Genomic DNA, 24098 nt, shown 5'->3' with positions numbered 1-24098 from the left:
ATAGCAGCCCTACTTTTCTATTGAAAGTTGCATTTTGTAGCTGAAGTTTTCACAGTATAGTGTACAGTGTATGCAACATCGACCAACAAAAATGCTATGAAAAATAGTTTTGTATGTCCAAAGTAATTTTGTTAAACTTAGTTTAGAAATGCTATAAAACACAATTTTCAACATATTTTTGGAGCTGTTTAAAAATGTTCTATTCTATATTACATCATTTACTTGGACAGCAACAAAGTTTCAAGGAGCACTTATTATTCTTTTGTACATTTTTCCTATATTATCTAAGTAACACTTTAGTTGGAAACTACAATGTCCTCTTGCACAAGGCAGGTGAGACACATGCCTCACCTCCCTGCTCTTTATAAAACACACACAACACAGAATGCAAGAGAGTACCCTTCACTGTAACAACACTTTCCACATGTACACTTATAATACATGTAGGCCTATCCAACATATTAAGAAGTAGTGTTGATTGTTTGGATTAGCTGAGGCCAGGCCTTGCATTTTAGGTGTAGTTGCTTCAACAGGAAAATGTTTGCATCCTTATAGGGATTGTTTGTGGAGGAGCTAATCCCTGTGTAACTACACAGTCGGCCTTTCTACTTGAACTTGGATGAAGACTGTGCAAGTTGAACTTGGTAGTCAAATGCATAGCAGCCAAACTGGGCAGACTACACTTTGTAGTACAATCGTGTTCCCACATAGCTATTGGTTATGTGGAGTTGTGACTTTGAAGACAAATTTACTGGAGAAAATACCACATTCTGGCCTGCCAAAATTGACAGTGAAGTACTGGTTGACTAATAATGTGGCAGTACCTCATGCATGCATTAGAAGATACGTGGATGGGAATCTGTATACTTCGTTTTCTTTGAAATGTATGCCACTCAACAAGACGTATTGCTACTCATCAATTAACCAGTATACTATGGCAATACTGTATTGCTGACGAAGAAGATATTATGGTGACATGGAAGTCGTCAGTTGTACAGTTCATCTCATTCACACAGAATGAGCATGAACAGTTTGTACAATATGGTGTCAAGAGCAGGATGGGACTTTAGAGGAACCATGGCTAATGGTGTTTCACTGGATGATACAGAATGATACTTTCATCAGACTGGCAGTAAAAAATTGTAAAGAATTTCCAAATGCAAAGGTGTGAAATTTCTGTTGGATTCTGGAATTGAATGTCAGAATCCAAAAAGGTGCTGGTTATATGACCTGGCGACATGACTACTGGCAGATCTGATATGGAATTAAAGAAGGGGTCCCATAACGTCTAGTGGACACACTATCTTGCTGATCATGTGCATTCTGATCATCTGGAATATAAATATTGTGACCTATAGACCTTTGAGAACATGAACAAGTGTAGGCAGAACTGAAATCTAAAATAGCTCTTCCAGGAACACATGTATTTCAACTTCTTGAAATGAGTGTCCAATATCCTCTAATGATTTGATGTAATTGTGATTGCAAACTTTTCTGTTTCTTGCATTCTTTTGTTATGCAGTTAAGTCAGACAATTAAGCTTAAAGGACACCACACACTTCATGCCTTTGCCACAATTTACTGGTTAACACAATGTCATCACGTATTCTGCAAATATCACTAAATAACAGAAAGATGTGCCATATGGCCAACCAAACCGTACGTCCCCTTTAAGACTGGAAGTGTACCAGTCTTGCCAGTTTTCAGTCATGTGACTGGGTCTTATTGCCAGGTGGAGAGATTTGACATGTCGAATTGTCACAACGAGTCATGGGCTTTCTGTGAATCATGCTACATTATAATGTACTGAAACCAGAACGGCAGTAAGCCTATATATGTGTAGTTTGATTGTAGTATGCATTATTGAGTCTGCAAGAAGTCACCAACCGGCTCGCCTCTCTAGTTGTGTGACTGGTCTGATTGTGTAGTACGTGCAGGTAGATCACATCAGTAAAAGTTTGAGGAAAATCGGACAATCAATGCAAAAGTTACGAATTTTTAAAATTTTGGTGTTGGAACCGCTGGATGAGGAGTCTACTAGAGGCTATGATGTCATGTGTGGACAACAATAAAGAAAATATAAAGGGAATTACACAAAAACTCACTTTTCTAGCATAATGACAGAGTACTTGACTAAACGCTTTCAGGAAGCAGGGGAGAATAATTACTACCCTTAATATAATGTATTGACACGCTTTAATATATCAGTATCAGGTTGATAGAATTTAAGTAATTTTCATGAGAAATGACTTTTTGTGGAATTCCCTTTACAGTTTCTTCATATTGTTGTCCACGCATGACATCATAGCCTCTAGTAGTCTCCTCATCCAGGAGTTCCAACACCAAAAATTGTAAAAACTCATCACTCGCACCAGATTTTCTGATTTTCCTCAAGCTTTCACTGATGTGTTCTACAAGTGTTGCTGCTTTCACTCAATCCACATTTCTCGTTGGCTTTTGGTTTCCTTTAAGTCTCTGTTAATACATTCAGGAGTCTTTTCCAAATAAAATTATTTTCAACACATAAATGACCACAAAAAGAAAGTGTGCAACGAAAGACCCCCACCTGCATGGTGTTCACTGTGCATCTACAACGGTCCAACAGATTTGCTGTAATTACAGCAAAACCTGTTCTGCTGATATCAGTACTCCAGAAGTAAGTACCCTCCTAGATGCACTTTCAGTTGCACTCCATTTGCATCAACACTTTTGCTGTAATTTCAGCAAAACTTGGTAATATAGTTTTGCTGAAATTACAGCAAAGGTGTTGATGCAAATGGAGTGTTGAGAATTGTGGAAAATCTAGGGGATTGTCATGTTTTGCTGTGTAATTTCAGCACTTTTTACCTCTTGGACTAAACTGTGGCCATGTGGAGGATTCATGTGGTTTTTAAGGGAATTTTGGGAAAACTTGACAATGCTTGAATTTGTCATTTCCAACCACACTCTGTTAATAGTAATAATGATGATAATAGTAATTGTAATAATAATAATAATAATAATAATAATAATAATAATAATAATAATAATTATTATTATTATTATTATTATTATTATTATTATTATTATAACAGTAGTAAAATTACTAGTAGTAGTAGTAGTCGTGGTAGTTGTAGTAGTAGTAGAAGTAGCAGTAGCAGTCATAATAGTAGCAGTAGATGGTGTAGTAGTTGTAGTAGTAGTGCCATCATTACAATTATCATTATCATTATTGTCATCATCATTATCACCAATATTTTATTTTATTATTCGTATTGCTCCAAAGAATCACATCTTTCCGAATTAATGATTGTATTGTGTATGCACATACTTATTTGTTTTCTAAAGTCATTTTTTGTGGTGCACATTTCTAGCCATTTCTTAATTTTAGGTGTGTGTGTGATAGAGTTTTTCATAAATAAAGGACCATGCACCCCAAATTGATTATCTGTCTGTATCATTTTTTTTTCTTTCTTTCCTCTGCCATCAGGAATATGCTGTACCAGGTAAGCCAACCCATGACTGCATACATGCCAACTTTTCCCAGTTGATATTAGTTTTTAAAGAAGAAGCTACATACCACCGTGGGGACTTATTTTTGTGCACACCTGCTAATGTTGACATATGGGAGAATGGTGAAAATTCCTATTTTTGCATCATTTTCTCCCAATTATTCCTAATTAACTGAATTGTAGGGTTTGCAGGTATGTGATTCAAACAGGAGCACACACACACACACACACACACACACACACACACAGCCAAGATGGTGTGTTTGAGATATCCTTTCGAGTGTCTGTAAATTGTTCTCTGCCTATAGCAAGATTATCAATGTTCTCACATAGATATATATCTTTGATATGCACTATTTTTCTGCCATCAAACTGTGCAATGGTTACATTATAATATGTTGAAGTGATGGTGACTGCGTGATAAAGAGTATGTCAGTATTTCTTGCATTTGTGTCTCCATGCCGACCTTCTTTTGTATTTGCTGATCTCTTACAGTGGAAGACGATGAGGCAGAGAATTACATCGAACCAGATGAAGTAAGTACTGAGCAGAATTGATTTTTGTGATGATGGAGGTAATTGATTTCTGTGATGATGATATGGATGATTATGATGACGATGATGACATTGACAATGATGATGACGATGATGAGATGATGGTAATGGTGATGGTGATGATGGTAATGATGATGACGATAATGACGATGTTGATGCTGATGAGATGATGACGGTGATGATGATGAGGATAGCGATGACGATGAAATGATGATGGTGATGACGAAGACGATGATTGTGATGATAATAATGATGTTGATGATGATGAAATGATGATGGTGATGATGACATGAAATGATGATGATGATGATGATAATGTTGATGGGGATGATGATGATAATGTTGATGGGGATGATGATGATCATGACGATGATGACGATGATTATGACGATGATTATGACGATGATGACGATGATGATGATGAAGATGATGTTAATGATGAGGTGATGATAATGACGATGATGATGATGTTAATGATGAGGTGATGATAATGACGATGATGATTATGATGAAGATGATGTTAATGAAGAGGTGATGATGATGATGACGATGACGATGATGACGATGGCAGTGATGATGATGACGAAGACAATGATGATGACAATGACGATGACGATGACGATGATGAAGATGATGATGATTGTGATGATGATGATGATGATGAATTAAATAGAAAAAAAAGAAATAATGTGAATATGAAAGGCACTTTCACTCCTTTTTGCCAAGCCCGTTTCTACACCAGTCCGGCTTGGCAGCACAATCCGCCATAACTGCGGTGTCCCATGTGTATGGTGAATCAGAATGCACAAAAGATATTGTAACATGTTGCGAGTGGCCTGCAGGACACCACAGTGATGTTATACACAAATTGAGCCTAAGATCGATGCATAGCATACAGCTAGAATTTGATCCGTGTTGGACGATATCTAAAGCTTCGAGTGACAATGAAGGCAACATTGGGTATTTGCACAAGAGGGATTAGGAGGGTGACATGTGCTTATCATTGTGGTAGTAGCATACCCTTTTCATCAGTATTAACCTGTTGAGGATGGGTTGATTTCGCTACAACACACATTTCTCACAGAAACTTGTCTTGAACGGGTTAAGAAATAGTTGTTTATCCATAAAGTTACTTACATTCTATTTCTTTCTTTCTCTTCCATTCCAGGATGAAAATTATTTGGAGCCAGGAGGTGAGAATCACACTGTGTTGAACACACACGTACAGACAGACAGACAGACACACACACACACACACACACACACACATACACACACAAATCATGTCGGATTTTATAGAGCAAACAAGTCAAAATGTCAAAAAAAAGGGATATTTTATTTCAAAGAATAAATCCTCATCAGCCCATGTCAGAATGAGATTGTTTGAAATTCATCAGGCATAGTTAATCTATTTGCTTTACCAGAAGAGTAGTAATAATCAATAGTACAAGTATACTCCAATCACTGTGAGATAAATTTGTCTTTTTGTCAGTTTTCTAGAGTGATTTAGTAACAAATTTGATCAATTATTTGACAATTTGATATATCACCTGCTTCCTCTCCAAATTTTATAGAGCAAGATTGTCTATGAAGTTTGATATGTTTCATTTTTTATGGAGCTTGTTAGCACAATTTTTCTCTATGGGCCCAATATGTTTTAATGCCTCATTCCTGCATGCATAAGTGTACCTACACTTCAAATCTAATTTTCTCAAAGCTGCGTTCACCTCGAGGCTAGTTTCTTTCTGTTTGTGTGATATGTTTTGGGAAATAAGTGCGACAAATTATTGACAAGCTCAGAGTCTTGGGAATCTTGTAATTTCATAGTAGAAGATTTGATGCTCGGCAACTTTATCAGGCTTTCTTTTAATGACTCATGCATATTACTAGTTACAGAGTGGAATGAAATGGGTAGACGTCTATATATTGATATTGGAATGATGGTTTTGTATATTGTGCAAAATTTTTTTTTTTCACAGTTATTGTGGAACAGATTTGTTTTATTACTGTAAGAATGGAAATTTTTGCTATTTGAAATTTTTTTACATTTCGCGCAACCAGAAGCTAGCGCGAAAATAAAAGCGCACAAATATTTTTGCACGCCATATGTTCCAGTACTTGATGTCTTGATTCCGTGGAATTAAAAACATGCAAAACTCTTCTTACACGGCCAAGTGCGAATAATTAGTCGCTTGAAAATATCCACTTTTACAGTATACTGTAAAAATTCTTGACAGGGGTAACATGTTTAAGATATTGATTTAAAGGATGGTAGTGAACAAAACTTTCAAGCAGCTTCTCTGAATGTTTGTCTTGACTCGCAGTGCAACCACCACAGCGGCCAAGCATTCAGAAAAGGGAACTCCCATGTCTACCCGCTATGAGCATAGGGGCAAAGCCCCCACCACGCCCATCCAAGCCTGGATCCCTTTCCCCCACCCAGGGAAATGCACCACCCATTCCCCAGCGCCCCTCCCCAGCAATGAACCGCTGGAATGCCCCGGAATCAAAAACGTCCAACTCGAATCTCCTGCCCGGCATGCCCAATGGAGACAGGCCGCGATCACCACCAAACCCAAGGATACCGGAACTGCCCAAGACGACGCAAATGAGCGACAGTGACAAGGAAAACGGCAACTTCTCTTCAGGACCTCCCGTGACAAGCCGAGTGAACAATCTGTTGAACAAATTTGAGGGCACTGACAATAACAACTCAGACAGGCCGTTTACAAAGACTCCATGGCAAAAGCCGGAGAGGTCAAACAATTCAAGCAGTAATTTAATACCGAGAGTAACACAACCTACTAGCAGCCCAAGGAGGACGGGCTTGCCAGCATCTACAATATCAACCACCTCTTCCTCGTCCATCGGTAGCACCAGTTCGAGCGGCAGCGATGGCGCGCCACTACCGCCGAGGAAAGCAACCTGGTCGGACATGCCACCCCTACCGACGCAACCTCCCCTTCCGTCTCCCATCCCCACCCAGCCCCCTCTACCCGCTCAACCCAACCGACCTATGCGTAAGTTTTGTACTCTGAGATCTCCCAGGCTATATCAGTCAATTTGCTTGTTTGATCCATCAATTCCCAACTCTACAGTTTTGTGCTGTGTATGGAACGTTCATTTGAATCCTATTTAGATCGTATTACTATTATTGAGTTTGATTGCGGAATTGAGAAAAATCCTCAAAATTGCTTCTTTTATAACTTATCCTAGAATATGCACTGCTTTTTCAAGATTTATATTAATGTTTCTGTCCATAACTGGAAAATCATTCTTCATATTTTCCTAATTATGTACAAATTTCCTGAACGTAGCCAATTCCATCTAATGATTTTCAGGGATGGCATGATTAATATATAGAGTTGCCAATTTGATTGTAACAGGATAGATTTTAATAATTTTGTAATAATTAACTTTTTTTCAGCAGCAAAATTACCCAGGAACTTAACAGGATATATGACATTGAAAATTATCTTTTGTTCAGTTTGGAACATGATTTTAAAGCTGTGTGAGTAAGATGAAATAAGGTTACAGTTAAATTGGATATTCAAGTGTAACTGAGTGGCTGAATCTGTGAGATATCTGAAATTGGCAGTAATGAGTACAGAATTATTGTTATAGAAGATTATTCATATGATATTTTGTTTACTTTTCTTCTTTTATCATTTTTATTCTTTGATATTGGTAGGGGAATAAAACTAATTTGACATATCGAGCTCTGTCGGTTTGTTAGAATTTAGAGAAGACTTTACTATTTTTGTATATATTTATCCATCTGTACAGTTATTGGTAATATTTCTTTCTGAAGTTGTGATATACGTACTGTGCACAACTGCGCTGGAGATCAGTGGAACCAGAGACAAACGCGAAGCTTATTGCAGTGAAGTTAATTTGTCAACCTTTGTAGTGTGTGAATTCAACTTTGTAGTGTGTGAATTCACATCGTGGTAGTCATTGTGATTTGCAGTCTTATTCTTTATTGATACAGGTACTGTTGCTGAATGCAACATCATACTGTATGCTCCATCAGAAGAGTGGGATCTTGGCACAAGCCATGACATGATGTTAAATTCACCATGTGTTCACATATACATGTAATCATATATGCCACCTGCTACAACAAAAGGATACGAAAGTCTAGAGATGTTGATTTTCTGAAAATGACATGACATAATTCCCTTACTTTTTTGCTATAATATCATAAATAGCATGACTCATAAAAGTGCTCGGTTGCGGAGATATCTATGATTTTATAAGAGCATGTCGAGTGGTCTAGGAAATTAGCGTATTGAGAAAACCATCTTCAAAGTTTTCGTTCTGACGCAATCGTGCTCAAGGGGAGGTAACACTGTTTTTACCTCTTGACATAAGGTATGCTTGTAGCAACCTCTGCAAAGTTCATTCAAGCTTAGCACCAGTGATCTATGCTCGACCAATCAGAAACCATGATGCCACACACTGACTAATAAGATCACTCCCTTGTTGCTGGGGGTGGAGTCTATCTGCAACACTAAATCCAAATCTTTGGACACGTTTCAGTTCCATTGAAAGTTGGAAGTCATGGCCCAGAAAAACACTAATTTCTTGCTTGTCCTTTGATCATTTAGATTCGAAATTTCGGCAGATGATAGACGAAACATCAGACTACAAAAGTACGTCGAAAACAGAAGTTTGATGACCTGACTTGAAACTCGATTTCTCAGCTCAGCCGTCAGCAACTTTTAATTAGGATCCTTTTGTAGTGGCAGGTCACATATAACTATTGTCAATATGATTGTGGCAAAGCATTTGTTTCACGGCTCATTCCACTCATATGTTTCCCCGCCACAGCTCCTGCACCAGGTCTGGAACCAAACAAATCCTCCCTGATGAAGATTGCAGGAAAGAACATTCCACCTGTGCCTAGAGCGATCACTCCGCCTCCTCCTCAGAGTGAGCCGAGCCGACCATTACCTCCTGTGAATCCTGGGGTGAGGGCGCTCCAACCTTTTCTGTTGTCATCATTTTTTTACCTATGTCTCAATCATCTTTTTTTTTAAGAGAATGCTACATTTTATTTATGACACATTTAAAAATATTGTATTTAGAAATGATCGAATGTTTACATTTTTGCTTTGTGTTTACACTCCCATGACAATCGAGGGTCACGTATCACAATACCAACCGAAAGTTGCCCCTGCTGGTAAGAAGTTTCTAGTTTAGGTCATATTCTGATTATAGTAAATTTATAATTTCCCTATTATTTTTTCCCAGCAATGTTTATTTTCCTCATTTGAGATTAAATCTATGCATTGTATAATTATGTTCATTTAGCATAGAAAGTATATGTTGTACGCAATTGTTTACTATTTTGCTGTATATTTTGTTAAATGAAAAAAAAATGTTGTTGCAAAATTGAAATTGAATTGAATCAAATGGAATATCTTTTTTTGTCAGGCTGACGATGGCATAGAAGGATATCCGTGGTACCACGCGGACATCGATCGGGTGGAGTCGGAGAGAATTCTGACAAATTGCAGGAGAGTGAGTATCATGCAGCTGCACTTTCAGATATTAATTCCAATGGGAGAATGTGTCTTCAGTTGAAAGATACATGCTTTTCACTGCTTGGTTAGTTTGAGAATGAATGACTATATGAATGAATAAAGGCCAAACACACTTTTTTTTCTGTAGTCTTTATTTGTTTTCATTTGAGACGTATTGATTGCACAAATAATGTACATTCACTTGAATGTATATGAAGCAGGCAAATGCAAATTTCAATGCAGACTTCATCCATTTGAAACATATTTGCATAAATCACAATAAAAGAATCATTTCTAGAGAATTAAATCAGTAGTTGAACTCAGACGCTGTAAGATACACACACACACACATATATACGTAGATACATGTATATCTGTTTGGAGTCTAAGAAGACATTGGTTCACAACAGCAGTAATTAATGAAACTCTGCGAAAGACGTTGTTTTAGCAAACAAATAGAAAAAACATTAAAACAGCATCTTTCATGGAGTTTCTTTAATTACTACAGTTATTATTTTATGTATTTTCACGCTTTACAATTATCAAAAATAAACAAACAAAGATATAATCAACTACGAATACAAATAATTAACTATAAATAATCACCAGTTCTGTTCTAGAAATAAACGGATTTTAAAGTTTCTTTTTGAAAATTTTTTACCACAATGTTATGATTTCTCTCTCTCCCTTCCTCCTCCTCCATTCCCCCCCCCCCATTTTTTCTCTCTTCCAATTCCCATACCTCAAACAAGAACGGTGCATTTGTTGTGAGACCGGGCAAAGACAGGCAAAACAAGCCGTTCTCGCTCTCGCTGTGGTACAACGGTCGGGTGAGGAATCTCCAGATCAGGCACAGATTGGATAGGAAGTACGCCCTCGGGAGTCAGAAGGATCACGAAATTGTGAGACCCCAAGAAACAAGCACACTTAGGCCCCAATTCACGAAGGTGGTACAATTGAAACCATGGTTTATAAACCATGGTTAATGCAAATTTCTTCTGCATAAATAGGATTGACAGATTGCGTACGCCAATAGGCGTCCAGTAGCAAAAGCGCATTGATGCGCGCATGTCAAAGGTACGCTTATCTATTTTAGACCATGTTCTAGAGCATGATCTAAATATGTACTGTGGCTTAAGTTTAAACCACCTTCGTAAATTTGGGCCTTAATATCCCTTGCAATGTATGCATGTCAAGTACACGTAGCTTACATGTTTATATTATCTCTAGTTCCATAGACTGTTAACCATTCAGTGTTTAATCCAACACCATGTACAAGATAGATAGATATTTGATAGATGAGTTGAATCAAAATAGATATGATTTGCTGAGAACCAAATGGGTGTTATCACAGAAAGGAAAGTAATAAAATTTTTCAAATGTGGAAATTTGCATGTATTCACAACATAGTGATATTAGTTGCAACTACATGCAAAAATTAGGGAAGATGGTACTGTTTTGGTCATACATGGCTTTCATTGTCATACAGAGGCATCTTCAGACAAATGGGGGAATTGCACGAAAGGTAATATATTAAAGTTACAAAGGCTTCAAAACAAATACGCAAGACTAATTCTAAAGACTGATTATACTACTCCAAAAGCTGTTTTACTAAACTCATTGAAATGGCAGTCTGTAGATGGGAGATTAAAATACCAGTATTGTGTTACAGTTTTTAAAATCTTGAACGATTTAGCCCCTCCGTATTTAAACCCTTTAGTTGAAAGACGCCCTGTGTTGTATCATACCAGACACGCCCTCAATAGTCCACTATTCATTCCGCACCCGCGTACTGACTATAAGAAACGCTCCTTTTCGTACATAGCATGCTCTTTATACAACAATCTACCAAGTACTGTACAAACGTGTCCATCACTGTCAACATTCAAAAGGCAGGTTAGATCAATGTTTTAGTAAGTTTATTTGGCAGTAGTGTATATTGTAACATGTTAATGAAACGCATTACTTGTTATTATGGATCTTCTAAAGACAGATGTGTCTGTGTCCGTATGCGTGTGTGTGTGTGTGTGTGTGCGTGCGTCTGCGTGTCTGTACAGTGTCTGGGTGTGTGTATGATGTGCATGCGCACATGAGTATATGCGCTTGTGTGTATTTATGTAAGGTTTTGACTATGTCTATTTCCTTAATCTTTTGTATTTTGAATTGTCATTTGTTGTATTATCTTCTATTTCCCTGTATAATTTTATCATAATATGCAAAACGTATCTGTACAATTACAGGGCTCTCTTGAAAAGCAGGCCTCTGGCTTGAATGAGACTTACCCTGTATTTTTAACCCGTTGAGGACGAGTCCCGAGTATACTCGGGCAAGCGTCTATGGGAAATGCGTGTTGTAGCAAAATCAAACCATCCTCAACGGGTTAAAGAAAACGTGAATAAATAAATGAATAAATAAATACATTCTTTCCACTTGTTATTGACATATGTGACCGGCGACAACGGATTCAGTCGGGAATTTTGAAAATTCATTTTTTCACTGAATCACATTGCCCATTTCCTAAGCTTTGCATTGATATAAAATACTTGTATTCTCCGGCACCATAAGTGGGCATAGAAAGAGAAATAAAATGCACTTTTTAAGTTGTTAGCCTGACAAAATTGCGAGAAAACAGGCTTTGAAGATTCACCTCTTTCTCAAAGACAATGTCCGAGCGGCGATGCGAGGGGAGAATCACCCATCCGTACGATGGTGCCAATCGATGTTAAGCCCCGCCTCTAGCAACCACATCGCCTTCTGATTGGCTCACTGAGAGAGTCAAATTTCCCGGGCACCTTCCTCGGAGCTCAGCGTATGGAGCCGAAAAACAATGCGTTTCGCTCGGGTTTGTTTACCAGTACGTCTTTCAAGATGGCGAATACGATAATTACACGTATGGTGTACATGTACAGGTACATTTGTATGGTGCACGCATTACGCAATGGCATCCACACGCCATGACTGTGTGCATGTAACAAGAGCGGTGGCGAATCCACACATTTACAAATCGTGTTTTCATTGTGGTTGTTTTGTGGTTTGTTTTGCTTTTACAAGACATGCATATGTTGCTTTGTTCTGTGGTGCTAATTGAATTAAAGCAAACAAACAAACAAACAAACACGTCCCGTTAGTTTTGGTGCGATCTTGACGTGTAGTATTTGAATAGGTGACCGCGGCTCCTTTCCTCTCATCTACCTTCCATTGAGTCAGTCTGCTGTCATAATTTTTACTACAAGTAGAAGTTGACAAATTTGAGAATAATTAGTTTTCTTTTCACACGATTATGTCATGCTACATGATTTTTGTTTTCACTTCCGTTGTCGAACAATGCGGTAGAATAGCTTGGATAGAAAGCCAAACGAGGAGCACGCACTACAGAGCGAGCGTACACTGTATGTAAACCACTATAGCAAGAACAATGGAGCATGTAATCGTGCACGCGTGGACAAAGCATTCCCCAAACGCTGCAACTGGTGTCTCCGAAAGCCGAATTATGTAAATGTACGCGACGCACCAGCCAATCGCATGTGAGACCCTGCGCCGTAGCAACACTGGGGATATTGGCGCGGCGTTCGAAAGAAGCTCGAAACTGACGAGTGCGATCCAACATAGGGTGTTTAAAATTCCATTTTCGATAGGAAAAACTTAGTCTTATGCTATGAAATTTAGTGTAGATGTAGAAAAGATATCAAAGATTCGATTTCTGCAAAAAACCTAAATCGATCAAAATAATGGTCAAAATCTTTGTACCCCGCCTAGGAGGGAACTTGCTCTTGCGACTTTTGCCTGAAACCGTTGTCGCGGGTCACATATACTGTATGTTGAGGGTAAAATTGTTCCACCAACCTTACAAAAGAGACTAGCCAAGTACTTTTCGTATATGCTCGAAAAATTAAACTATGTTGAGTTTTCTTCATACTTCATTTATATCGCTGTTCATGTTTGACATCACAAATTGTTGTCATCATCACATCCAGCGACGGTGTTACCAAAACTTTAAAAATTCATAATTATTGCACAGATTGTCTGATTTTCATTAAACTTTGCAATGTCTTCAACCAATATTTCGGCATTCACTCAATCCTCATATATATTTGGGGAAACATCCCCTTTAAGCTTTATAAGAATACCACAGGGAAACCACAAGGAGTCATCCACATTTTTGTTGTTCTCATGCATTTCCCATAATTCCATTCTCCCCCATTTGTTTGCAGGCATTTGACACACCTGTTCAGCTAATTCAGCACCACATGACCAACCCACTTATCTTGGCGCAGGACCAAGGAAGAACAATGTTGACAATCCCGGCACCCAGGTTCTGACAACCGTTCACCTGCCTTCCGACGGGACTCTCAGATCTATTTTTCCTTTTTGTCGCCCACTCCGAACTCTCAGGCAACTCTGTTTTAATAAGTGCACCGCTTGTGGAAGATATCCATACTGTGTATTGACAGTGGGAGAGGGCTGGTCCCCTGCAGGGATTGCTATGTGTGGGACTAGCCCCAGTGGCAACACAGGAGTTGAGCCTGTATTGGTGATGAAAACTTTAAGTCCTTGTCCAGTGAATCGAAGTGAGTTTGTGACAGCAATATCGCCTTTCACTATAGCTGCCAGATTTCTGACAGGACTACAAAAGGGAAACGTTACTACTGCAGAGGTGAAGATGAATATTGGACACTGAAGCTTTGCAGAAAACATATGTTTGTTGTGCTGTGTTTTGAACAGTGTAACCATTTCATCCATAGCCTCTCTGCCTTTTTGCATTTACTACGAAGTTACTGTGGCTACAGCACTGATTACGATCACACCAAGCTAGCCCAGACAAAGTAACATGTATGCGTACATGTTTCCTTGTTGCAGTAACTTGTGGCAATTGTTGTTTGTTCTCATTTTCATTTGAAGTGTAAGGTGTGTTATGAGTAACAAAAAAAAAATGAGACATGAACATCTAACTCTTCTTTGTTTAACAATTAATTACTTTCCTTTGCTATTCTGTAACAAGACACTGGGAGGGTAAAGCAAAGCCTTATGATAATTGCTTTCCAGTACAAGTGTATGTACTTTTAGCCTAAAAACCACAATGTTTATTCCAAGTTTACTCATTTGAGGCAAATCCATTATCATGTCATGATTTTTCCTTTTGTGTGATGATAGTTAATTACCAATATGAAATTCCTTATGCCTTTCAGACATGATTACATTTTTGCTGCAGTCATATGATGGCGGTAGGTAATTTGGTGATGAAATAAGCCAGATGTGTGGTGGCTGGTCCAAAGTGAGTATCATTCTCAATGAGCTAAATGATGTCGCAGCTCAAGATATACTGTGATATTTATTGCAGCTTGCCCTGTGACCAGCAGGTATCTGTTTTAAAGGTACAAGGAGTGTTTACATGGCATAGCTGTATCAATAACCCTGCAGAAATCATGAGCTGACTCAAAGTGATATGGCAGCAAGTCTAAAGTTGTTTGCTTTTCAGATCAGAGATCAAATAGTCATCACATACACTTAGCTTACGAGTAGATTCTTGTCAATGATTGTAGTTTACTTCAACAACCACGTTTTAACAAATGCATAGTATGTTATCGATAGTCTATTTATGATATATGTTATTTTATCACATTGTGACAAGGGACTCTTTTCAAATACAATCTTACTTTGTTCCTCTCTGACAAAAAAAGGCTCAAAATCATTTTATTATCAAGATTTGACATGAAATTTTTTGAGCTGGAGCAGAGTTCCTGTAGCTCAAATGTTTGTATCCACAGTCTTTTTCCTGATGTGAGTTGAATTACACTGCTGAAACTTCCTTTTCTTCCTCCATTTTTGTGTGTAAGAATCACAAATACATGGGGCTCAAGCAGCAGACATTAATTGCTGATGGTGAGTGCTCATTGACTTCTCATAACTAGTATCACTCCGTTGATAGTTAATAGGGCTTAAAATAGGCAATTACATCATCATACTACCTACTGTGTGTGTACGTCATTGATCAGCAAGATACTGTCACAAGTATTGATAAAGTTAAAGCTAATGATAAGCGTGTTTAAATGTTGACATAGACACCCAAGTGATACCGAGGAGACTTAATAAGTCGCTTATCACAGCACCAATGTCAACATATTTAGGTAGTCACAGTAAGGGTCTTTTACACTGCATCATGTCAAATCTCATCAAGTTTTGTGTGAGATTTTTCCTTTTTTGGACATGAAAGTACATGTACAGGTGCAATACTATGAGTGAAAACCTACAGAATGTTTTACAAGTTTTTCATTCCCAACAAGTATAAGCCATTTGTGAATCTTATCCATCAGTGAGTTCGTTCACACGACATCCAAAAATTCCTGCCAATTTTCATTACAAGGCATGCATTATCCACTGATCAGTTTACATGTCCCACTCACAAGTTCCTCGTATGAACTTAACATTCCCAGAATAGCCAGAAAATTGTATCTTGGGCAAGTGCTGCATATTCCTGATTATCAGCGAAATTCTAAGAGCAATAGCAATTGCAGCTTGTACATCGAATGTGACCAAAAGAGTTATTCAAGGGGCATGCTTATCTTCGGCGATTTTAGCGAGTGAGAATGGCCCTTGCGTTAAGATGTGCAAGTGGTGTAGTTTGGGAATGTACCAACAGTGGTGCGCTAGGGCCTATATGTCCTCTTGGTTCAGATTTAGTAATGGAGAATCACAAGTTCATGGAATTGTTTCATTTTTTCCATAAAGATAATGCCTGCGTTTGCTGTGCATCTACATTTGATTTCTTTGAAGTTTCACCCTGACATTATTTGTTATGACTACTTATCAGCTATAAAGAGCAGATGTAGTAATATATTGATATTTGGTCATTTGCAGTTGAGTCATGTCATATTTTGTGCTTTCAAAGATTGCATAATCAATTTTTTTTTATATATATTTTCAAAAGTGATTGTGTAAATTTCATCTGTATGATATGAAATCAGATATAAAGACTACTGAAAAAACAACATATATTCGCGGTTTCTGTTATCTCTTGAAAACAAGAGGATTATGCTCAGAAAATTCGACCAGACATTGGGCTCAAGGAATATCTTCATTCTTCTTGCTTTATAAGTGAAGAATCGGGTGTTTTGTCTCTTTGAGAATATCATTTTGTCATTTGTGAATATACTTTTATCAACTTAGACACTCAACAGTACTCCAAACTGTTATCTGTTGATATTACCGAGAGAGCACACATTACATAGATGATTCAATAGAGGCAAAGTCCTTGTGATACGGTAGGGAAAAAAACAAAGGTTCTTATGATCTCTCAAATTGATTGATTGCCTTTCTGTATTTTAAAGGATACTAACTTTTTATACAAATAAAGTTCAATACTGGCTTGTATTGCTTTCTCTTTATCTTAATACTTTTTGGCACGAACATTACTGTGAATGAGGAGTGAAAAGATTTGCTTATCAGGAGGGGATATTTGCTTTTGTTCATATAATTTCTATGTGCCTTATGTATTCTCCCTAATCTTGCAAGCATTACCTTCCAATAAGTTGGAGTTATGTCTGTTTGGTTTTTGCCAAATGTCTGCTGCCTTCTTGTGATAAGAAGAATATAATTCAGATAGATATCTTGGATAAATACTGGTGTATATTTGTCCAACCACTGTCATTTCAAACACTGTGTCTGGTTCTTGCTAGTTTTCTATAGTGAATGTTAGTTGGGTAACATATTATCATTTTTAAGTCACTGGATCATCTTTTTGTCTGTCTGTCTGTCTGTCTGTCTGTCTCAGTCTCATTCTTGTTTTCCCTCATCTTTTGTTCTGTTGTTTTTTGGTTGTTGGTTTTAAAGGGGACTCCTTGTGTTTTGCTTTTTCTCTTTTTTGTTATGATGGTAAAGTAGGTATTATCCATGATTCAGTACCAGAATGGTGTTAGTATTAGTGATAACATACTGAAGTTCTCTACCAGAATCAGCACTAATGACTACATTGAGGATGTTTATTTTCCTATCTATTCAACGAGGAAACCTATTTTTCTAAAAACTGGGGCTGTGCCCAGCGTTAGAGACTTCAAATCATACAATGTATATTTGTGCCTTTTAAGTGTATATTTTTCCTGCATGAAAGTACAAATGCAATAAGCTTAAAATCATTGGTTTGTACATTATCATACACCCAGTGCTTGTTTTGCAAGCGTCTATGTGTGTGCCTCATATTTTAGAAAAATGTATGTCTTGTATCTACAGATACGTACTGGTATACACTGTATACTCTTTTAGACAGCAATGTTCTTGCAGATGTACCTAGAAAGGCATCAAGTAGCTCCAAATCCCTTGAACATTGCAGTCTGATGTTAATTGGTCTGTGTTGTAGGCACATTCATCATGTGATAAGTCATGCGTAAGCCCATAAATCTGTTTCCATTGGAAACTACAACAGAAATATTTGCCAAAGCTGTACAGTGCTGTTGAAATAAGGCTGATTGTTAGTCGAATAAAAGATTGGTTGGCTGTAGGTAGGGTCCAACATTATGTGTGTTCTGATTCACAGGCCACAAATTACCACAATGTTCTGATATCTGATTTCATGCTATTGAATGCTTATTACATGATCCATTTGTTTGAGTTTTGACATTTCCATTTGAGTTTGTACCTAGTGGCAGGGGTGATGCTAGGAAATTAATGCGATTGTGAACTTTTTACTAACCAATTATGTCAGATTTGTTAAGTGAATGAAATTATGAATGATATTGTCTTACTGATGTGAAAATGGATAGATCTGTCAAAGCAGCCACAATGTATTGTTTGGCTGTGGGATAATGCAGATCGTAATGTTATACCATATGCTGCTAAGCTGCAAAATGCTTCAAGAAGCCCATGAAAAAGTACGAGGATGGTTGCTCAAATCCCATGTGATATAAACTCATACGTGTAGAGTATGGGACAAAATAGCATTTTACCATGCCACACAAATAGACCGTATGTTATGTTGGCAGTCACTTTTAAAAAAGCAGCTGTACGCTAGTGCTTTCAAGTAATACTTCTTGGCTGTTTTATAATTGCTTTCAGACCAAATAATGAGAATATACTGTTCTGCTGCTGTGAAGTGTTCGTGCAGCATTAACTTACGTACCTGTAGTTATGAAGGCACTGACTGACATTTAATTCTGTTTACATATTTATGCATCGTCACAATGATTATGTTTAAGTGGTGTGTAGCTTCTTTTTTGGCCAATGATACCAGTGGAAAAGTTGGTGTGTTTCATAATATTGCTTTCCACAGACATTTGTGTAGAGTTTTGTGAAGAGCAAAGTCAACTAAGGGTACATTCACGCTGCGTTGTATGCCAGATACAAAGAGGCGCTTTGAATATGGAGCACTTTTTATATCCTCTTCATCAACAGCCCCTTTAAGTGTTTAGACATCATGAAAAGAAGGCAAAGTATCAAGAGGTACTGCAACTTTGTGACTTTAATTAACTTGTGCTCTTTAGAGAATGAAAAGGATACTCTTTATGTTTGATGTGTCCCTTAAAGGTGTTGCCTGACATCTGAAACTTCCATGTTGTAGCTATTTTCTAAAGCAGTTTGTCTTTAGAGTAGCATTCGTCATTAACCATGTCATTTCAAACTGGTTGTAAGAGTTAAGAAATTGATCATGCTGATTATGATGAAGAAAACGATTCAGGAAAGTTTAGATGTTCACCAAATTTTGAAATTTGATAATTGCTGTTACACTGTCTTCCACTCCATGACAATTTGCCTCTAGGCAGATCAAAACACTTTCCACTTTGAGGCTGCAATTGTTGAATTTTGTTTCATTTTGTTTTGTTTTTCTTTCAATGCGACAAGGAACTTTGTTTCTGTGTCTTATGAACACTACGAATATCCTAATGGACTTTCTCTTTTACTTCAAAACAAAGTCTGACTCAATGAAGGTCTTTTTTTATTATTTTGATTCAACTCTTTCATAACATTTGATCTATTTCAGCAATATGCCTCTCATTTACGAAGGAACATGGATAGCGATGGAAATAACACAGTCTGGTTTTTCACATTTTTACTTAATAAATTACTGTGTCTCAAAATACCCTTTAGATTTGTAGGTGACCTTTCATTCAGCAAAAGCAATTTTCGTAACTTATCTCTCAAAAGAAAATATGTAGTAAAATGATACAAATCCAGATGTTCACTTTCGAATTTCAGTTTCCCAGAGCTGCAATGAGTGATGAATTCTATGTATGAATGTGAATTCCACATATGAATGTGAATTTCATGTGTGAATGTGAATTCCACGTATGAATGTGAATTCCATGTATGAATGTGAATTCTCCTTGTGAATGTGAATTTTCCTTGTGAGTATGAATTCTTGTGAATGTGAATTCCGTGTGTGAATGTGAATTCCACGTATGAATGTGAATTCTCCTTCTGAATGTGAATTCTCCTTCTGAATGTGAATTCCACTTCTGAATGTGAATTCTCCTTCTGAATGTGAATTCTCCTTCTGAATGTGAATTCTCCATGTGAATATGAATTCCATGTGTGAATGTGAATTCCACTTCTGTATGTGAATTCTCCTTCTGAATGTGAATTCTCCTTGTGAATATGAATTCAATGTGTGAATGTGAATTCCACTTCTGAATGTGAATTCCACTTCTGAATGTGAATTCCACTTCTGAATGTGAATTCCACTTCTGAATGTGAATTCTCCTTCTGAATGTGAATTCTCCTTGTGAATATGAATTCCATGTGTGAATGTGAATTCCACTTCTGAATGTGAATTCTCCTTGTGAATGTTAAGTCTCCTTGTGAATGTGAATCCCATGTGCGAATGTGAATTCTGCGTGTCACTGTGCATTCAACTCATGAATGTGAATTCATTGTCAGTGTCTTTCTCCTTCACAAGTTCACCAGGTCCAGTCAGCTCTTCTGTTTACGATGTAATCAAAAAATTATTGTAATGAGGTATCCTCGTCTAGCATAGGATCTGCTCTTTGATGTGTGATTATCTGTAATGGGTATCAGGTGTTTTGTTTTATCTTGTTAGGAAAATTTTATGAAATTTTCCTGATGATTCTTGGCTGATTTGATATGATTTGCTGATTTGATATGATTTGCTGAAACGGTAGCACTTTTTGTTTGTTGGTCTTTTGTTGTTTGTATGGCATTGTGCTTGTGTATGAATATGAATTGTGATTCCTCTTTAAACTATCTGTGAATATTTGAACACTTACATAATCAAATCAAATGCAATGCATGTTCAGTTAGTTGTTTTGTTTTAACAGCTGACACAATTACTATTCAAAAGTGGAATGTACTACAAATTCATTTCGATGGATCAAATTGGCAATGAGTCTAAATGACTTTCAAATTTGGCATTGTTTTCATTCAATCTTTGTGATATGTGGAACGTCAAATAAGGATTCTGCAGTATTTTGCTGAACAGAGAATTATCACTTGTACATTTATGAACCTGCCAAGTATTTGATGGATAAAATAATTTGCATATTGATGAAGATGAATGACTATAAATTACTTCTTGCCTTGAGACCAAACGAGTGCATTTGATGAGATTGAATTGATGGTGGTGTGCCCACCGGTATAGATATTCCTTCACCAAATGTTCACGTTCATAAATGTAAGTGCTGGTTTGTTGTCATGGCAACGTTCTGTCTTATTCACTTGCCTTGTTGTTTGGTTTGTTTTTCTTTTTCTAGGAAATGGGAGAGTATTTTACCTCTCTTCTGAGTAATATTACAAACACTCTACTAATTGATAGAATGCTGTAGTATCGGTATGTTTCATTAAAATTCCTTTGATACTAGAACTTCTTTTGATATATTTCATGTTACCATGAGTGATATATTTGTATCTTTTAATTCAATTTTAAGAATGAGTTTTATAGAAAAGTGATTGGAGTACTAATAGTTCTTCCTGATGCCATATAGGCGTGAGGGAAGATTTTACTGTACAGTTTAGATCACATTAGACCCGGTTTGAATGACACCGTGTTCATCAGTTTTGAAATGCTGTGTATAGGGCTGAACCTCCCGATGATCAAGAAGTGTACATGGGAATTTTGTAGGTTAACCTTTTGCATGCTCTGGGTGGCGATTGACATAGAAAACCCCATAGAGTTTGCACACACTCCCCAATTTCCTCGCACAGAAAGGGTTAATTGAAGTGCCTTGTGTATAATGTTATGTTCACTGTCTTGGGGTAGATCATTTTGGACTTGGATCATTTTTGGACGATTTAACACCATACGTAGGTATTGTGTTATATTGCTATGTTAAATCTGAAATTTGTCTTGTGGTGAATGAAAGAGTGGCTCATGTTATGTGTGAGAGAAATTAAATTTAAGGCAAGTTCTACTCTTTTTTGGCTATACAGAGTGCAAAATGAGACAAAATGTATGTGCAACTTCAATTATGTTTTAACTCAATTGTTTAAAAAAAATGTATATTATGAATTTTGGGTATTAAAATGAACTTTGCAGTAGGTCAAATAAGACTCAAAACTCTGTATCTGGTGATGAGAATTTTACAGGACTGAGAGTCGATGGAAAAGGTTAGAATCTGTGTCGTTGGATTTTGTCTGTGGATTGACAAAAGTACCGCAATACGTGTTAATTTATGTCAAATTTGTTACCAAATGATACTGCAATCTTGCAGTGGGCAGTTAATGGTTTGATTTTTTTTCCTTACAATTTTCATCTGCCCCTTCGGATGAATCCATGATTAGGTATGGTACAGATCTGTTATCAACAGAAATATTTGATTTATTCTTGACTGGCAATACGACATAGATGATTATCAAATCTTGCAAAAGTTTACAATGAACCATCATACCGTTTTGTCATAAAATACAATGTCTATCAGAAATCCTAGCACCCCTTGAATAAACAAAGCGATGGCTATAATTTATAAGATGTTTCTGTAATTTGTGACATCATTTTGAGTAGTTATCCTTTGAAATCGGAGCTTTCTCTCAATTCGATTACAGTATAACTGGGATAATTATGTCGATATGCGTGCTTAAGTTTCTTTAATTTTAAACATTTGTGGGATTATTTTTTTCGTCAAAATTTTGTTGTTATGTCATGCAAGAAAGCCCTAATATGCAGCATTTTGTATGTTTTCTAACTACGTGAGAAAAGTATATTTTGATATAGCAGCACTAGATTTGCTAGTGGTACATGCAGTTTTGTATAGATCGAAAGCGATTTGTAATTATGCGAATATCAACATATTTTTTCTGTAGTGTCTCTATAGAATATATTTACGTACCCCCTTTCCCGATATGCTATACACATTGGTCAATATGTATGATGAATTGAAAGAAATGTCTGTAAATCTTTTGAAATGGATTGTAATTATTCAACGCTCTGAGGGAACTATAAAATATAACTGTACTCAGAATCGACCTTTGTTTGTTTGTTTGTTTGTTTGTTTGTTTGTTCTCTGTGTTTCTGTAACTTATCAATTTTCTTTGAATAATTGGGATACTTTTTCTCTTTTTAAATTCCAGATGATCATAATATTATTATGCTACGTTATTACATGCAGTATATGCTCACATGAGAGTGAAATTATTCCACCGTCACCCGGATATTCCGGCAAAGCAACCCTGCTGGAAAGAACACAGTGTGTCACAGTGTGTTCACAACGTGTCCACATAATCGGCTATGTGAAAATGCTCAAATTTAACAGTGTGTAGGTGATTTCACACTGTGATGTGGTTTTTACAGAGTGTTGACATAATGACACTCTGTTTCACACTGAATTGATGATTCACAATAATGTGTTCACAATATTAAAACGCTGTGATTTAACGACGTGAAGAGATTTCACACTGTGTTCACAAAGTGTTCACACTGTGGTACATTGTGTTCTTTTCAGTAGGGAAAAGTCTGTGTGATTTTTCAATATGTTAGCCCGGTGCAGTCGCAGACTGTTTTAAGCCGAGCAGAATGAGTTAGAGTGATCTTCTGTGGGAGAAAACAAAGAATTGAAATATTGAAACAGCGATTTTATAATATTCAAAATTCCGACGTTTTAAGAACCTCCGGTCGGGTTAAAGTTTCAAAATGTTTTTATGCCTCCGCCACGAAGTGGTGCTGGAGGCATTATTTTTTTTTTATTATTATTTTGTCAACCGCGACGCATGGCAAGTTTCTTTTAGGATTGCCTATAATATATCGCATCGTATGGCCACTGGGCAAATTCATTTCGTATGTAGGGACAATGGATTCACAATACAACGATAATAATTTCGGATAAGATTTCATACGTACCAACAGTATTACAACTACATGTCTATAAAATCACAGTCGAACACCATATTACTAGTACGTGCCATGTTATCATTCAATCGTTGTGCACAGCTGATGAATGGTCAGCAATCACAAACAAAATGATATAAGAATGGAACGACATTAATCCAGAAGGAAAAAATTTACTGAAACCGTATACAGCTCCTTCTGAGACATCAAAGTGTCATCATCAATGCCGGCATTATAGAAAGGCATTATCACCCAGCAGACGATC

At 37.0% G+C, this 24098-nt stretch overlaps 1 protein-coding gene across 1 annotated transcript; it reads left to right on the top strand.

Annotated features, from left to right (window-relative positions):
- The first annotated feature begins 312 nt into the window (after positions 1 to 312).
- LOC140241942 (uncharacterized) lies at positions 313 to 14058 on the top strand. Its single transcript, XM_072321689.1, has 9 exons — positions 313 to 333; positions 3470 to 3485; positions 3987 to 4027; positions 5214 to 5238; positions 6370 to 7065; positions 8879 to 9018; positions 9485 to 9571; positions 10326 to 10475; positions 13785 to 14058. Exons 1-9 carry the CDS (start codon positions 313 to 315, stop codon positions 13890 to 13892), a joined length of 1284 nt encoding a protein of 427 aa, XP_072177790.1. The 3' UTR covers positions 13893 to 14058.
- Positions 14059 to 24098: the final 10040 nt, after the last annotated feature.

Source organism: Diadema setosum, chromosome 18 (assembly GCF_964275005.1).
Source record: "Diadema setosum chromosome 18, eeDiaSeto1, whole genome shotgun sequence".
Classification (NCBI taxonomy): Eukaryota; Metazoa; Echinodermata; class Echinoidea; order Diadematoida; family Diadematidae; genus Diadema; species Diadema setosum.
The sequence above is the reverse complement of the archived record's forward strand: the minus strand, read 5'-3'. Positions and strand labels throughout refer to the sequence as shown.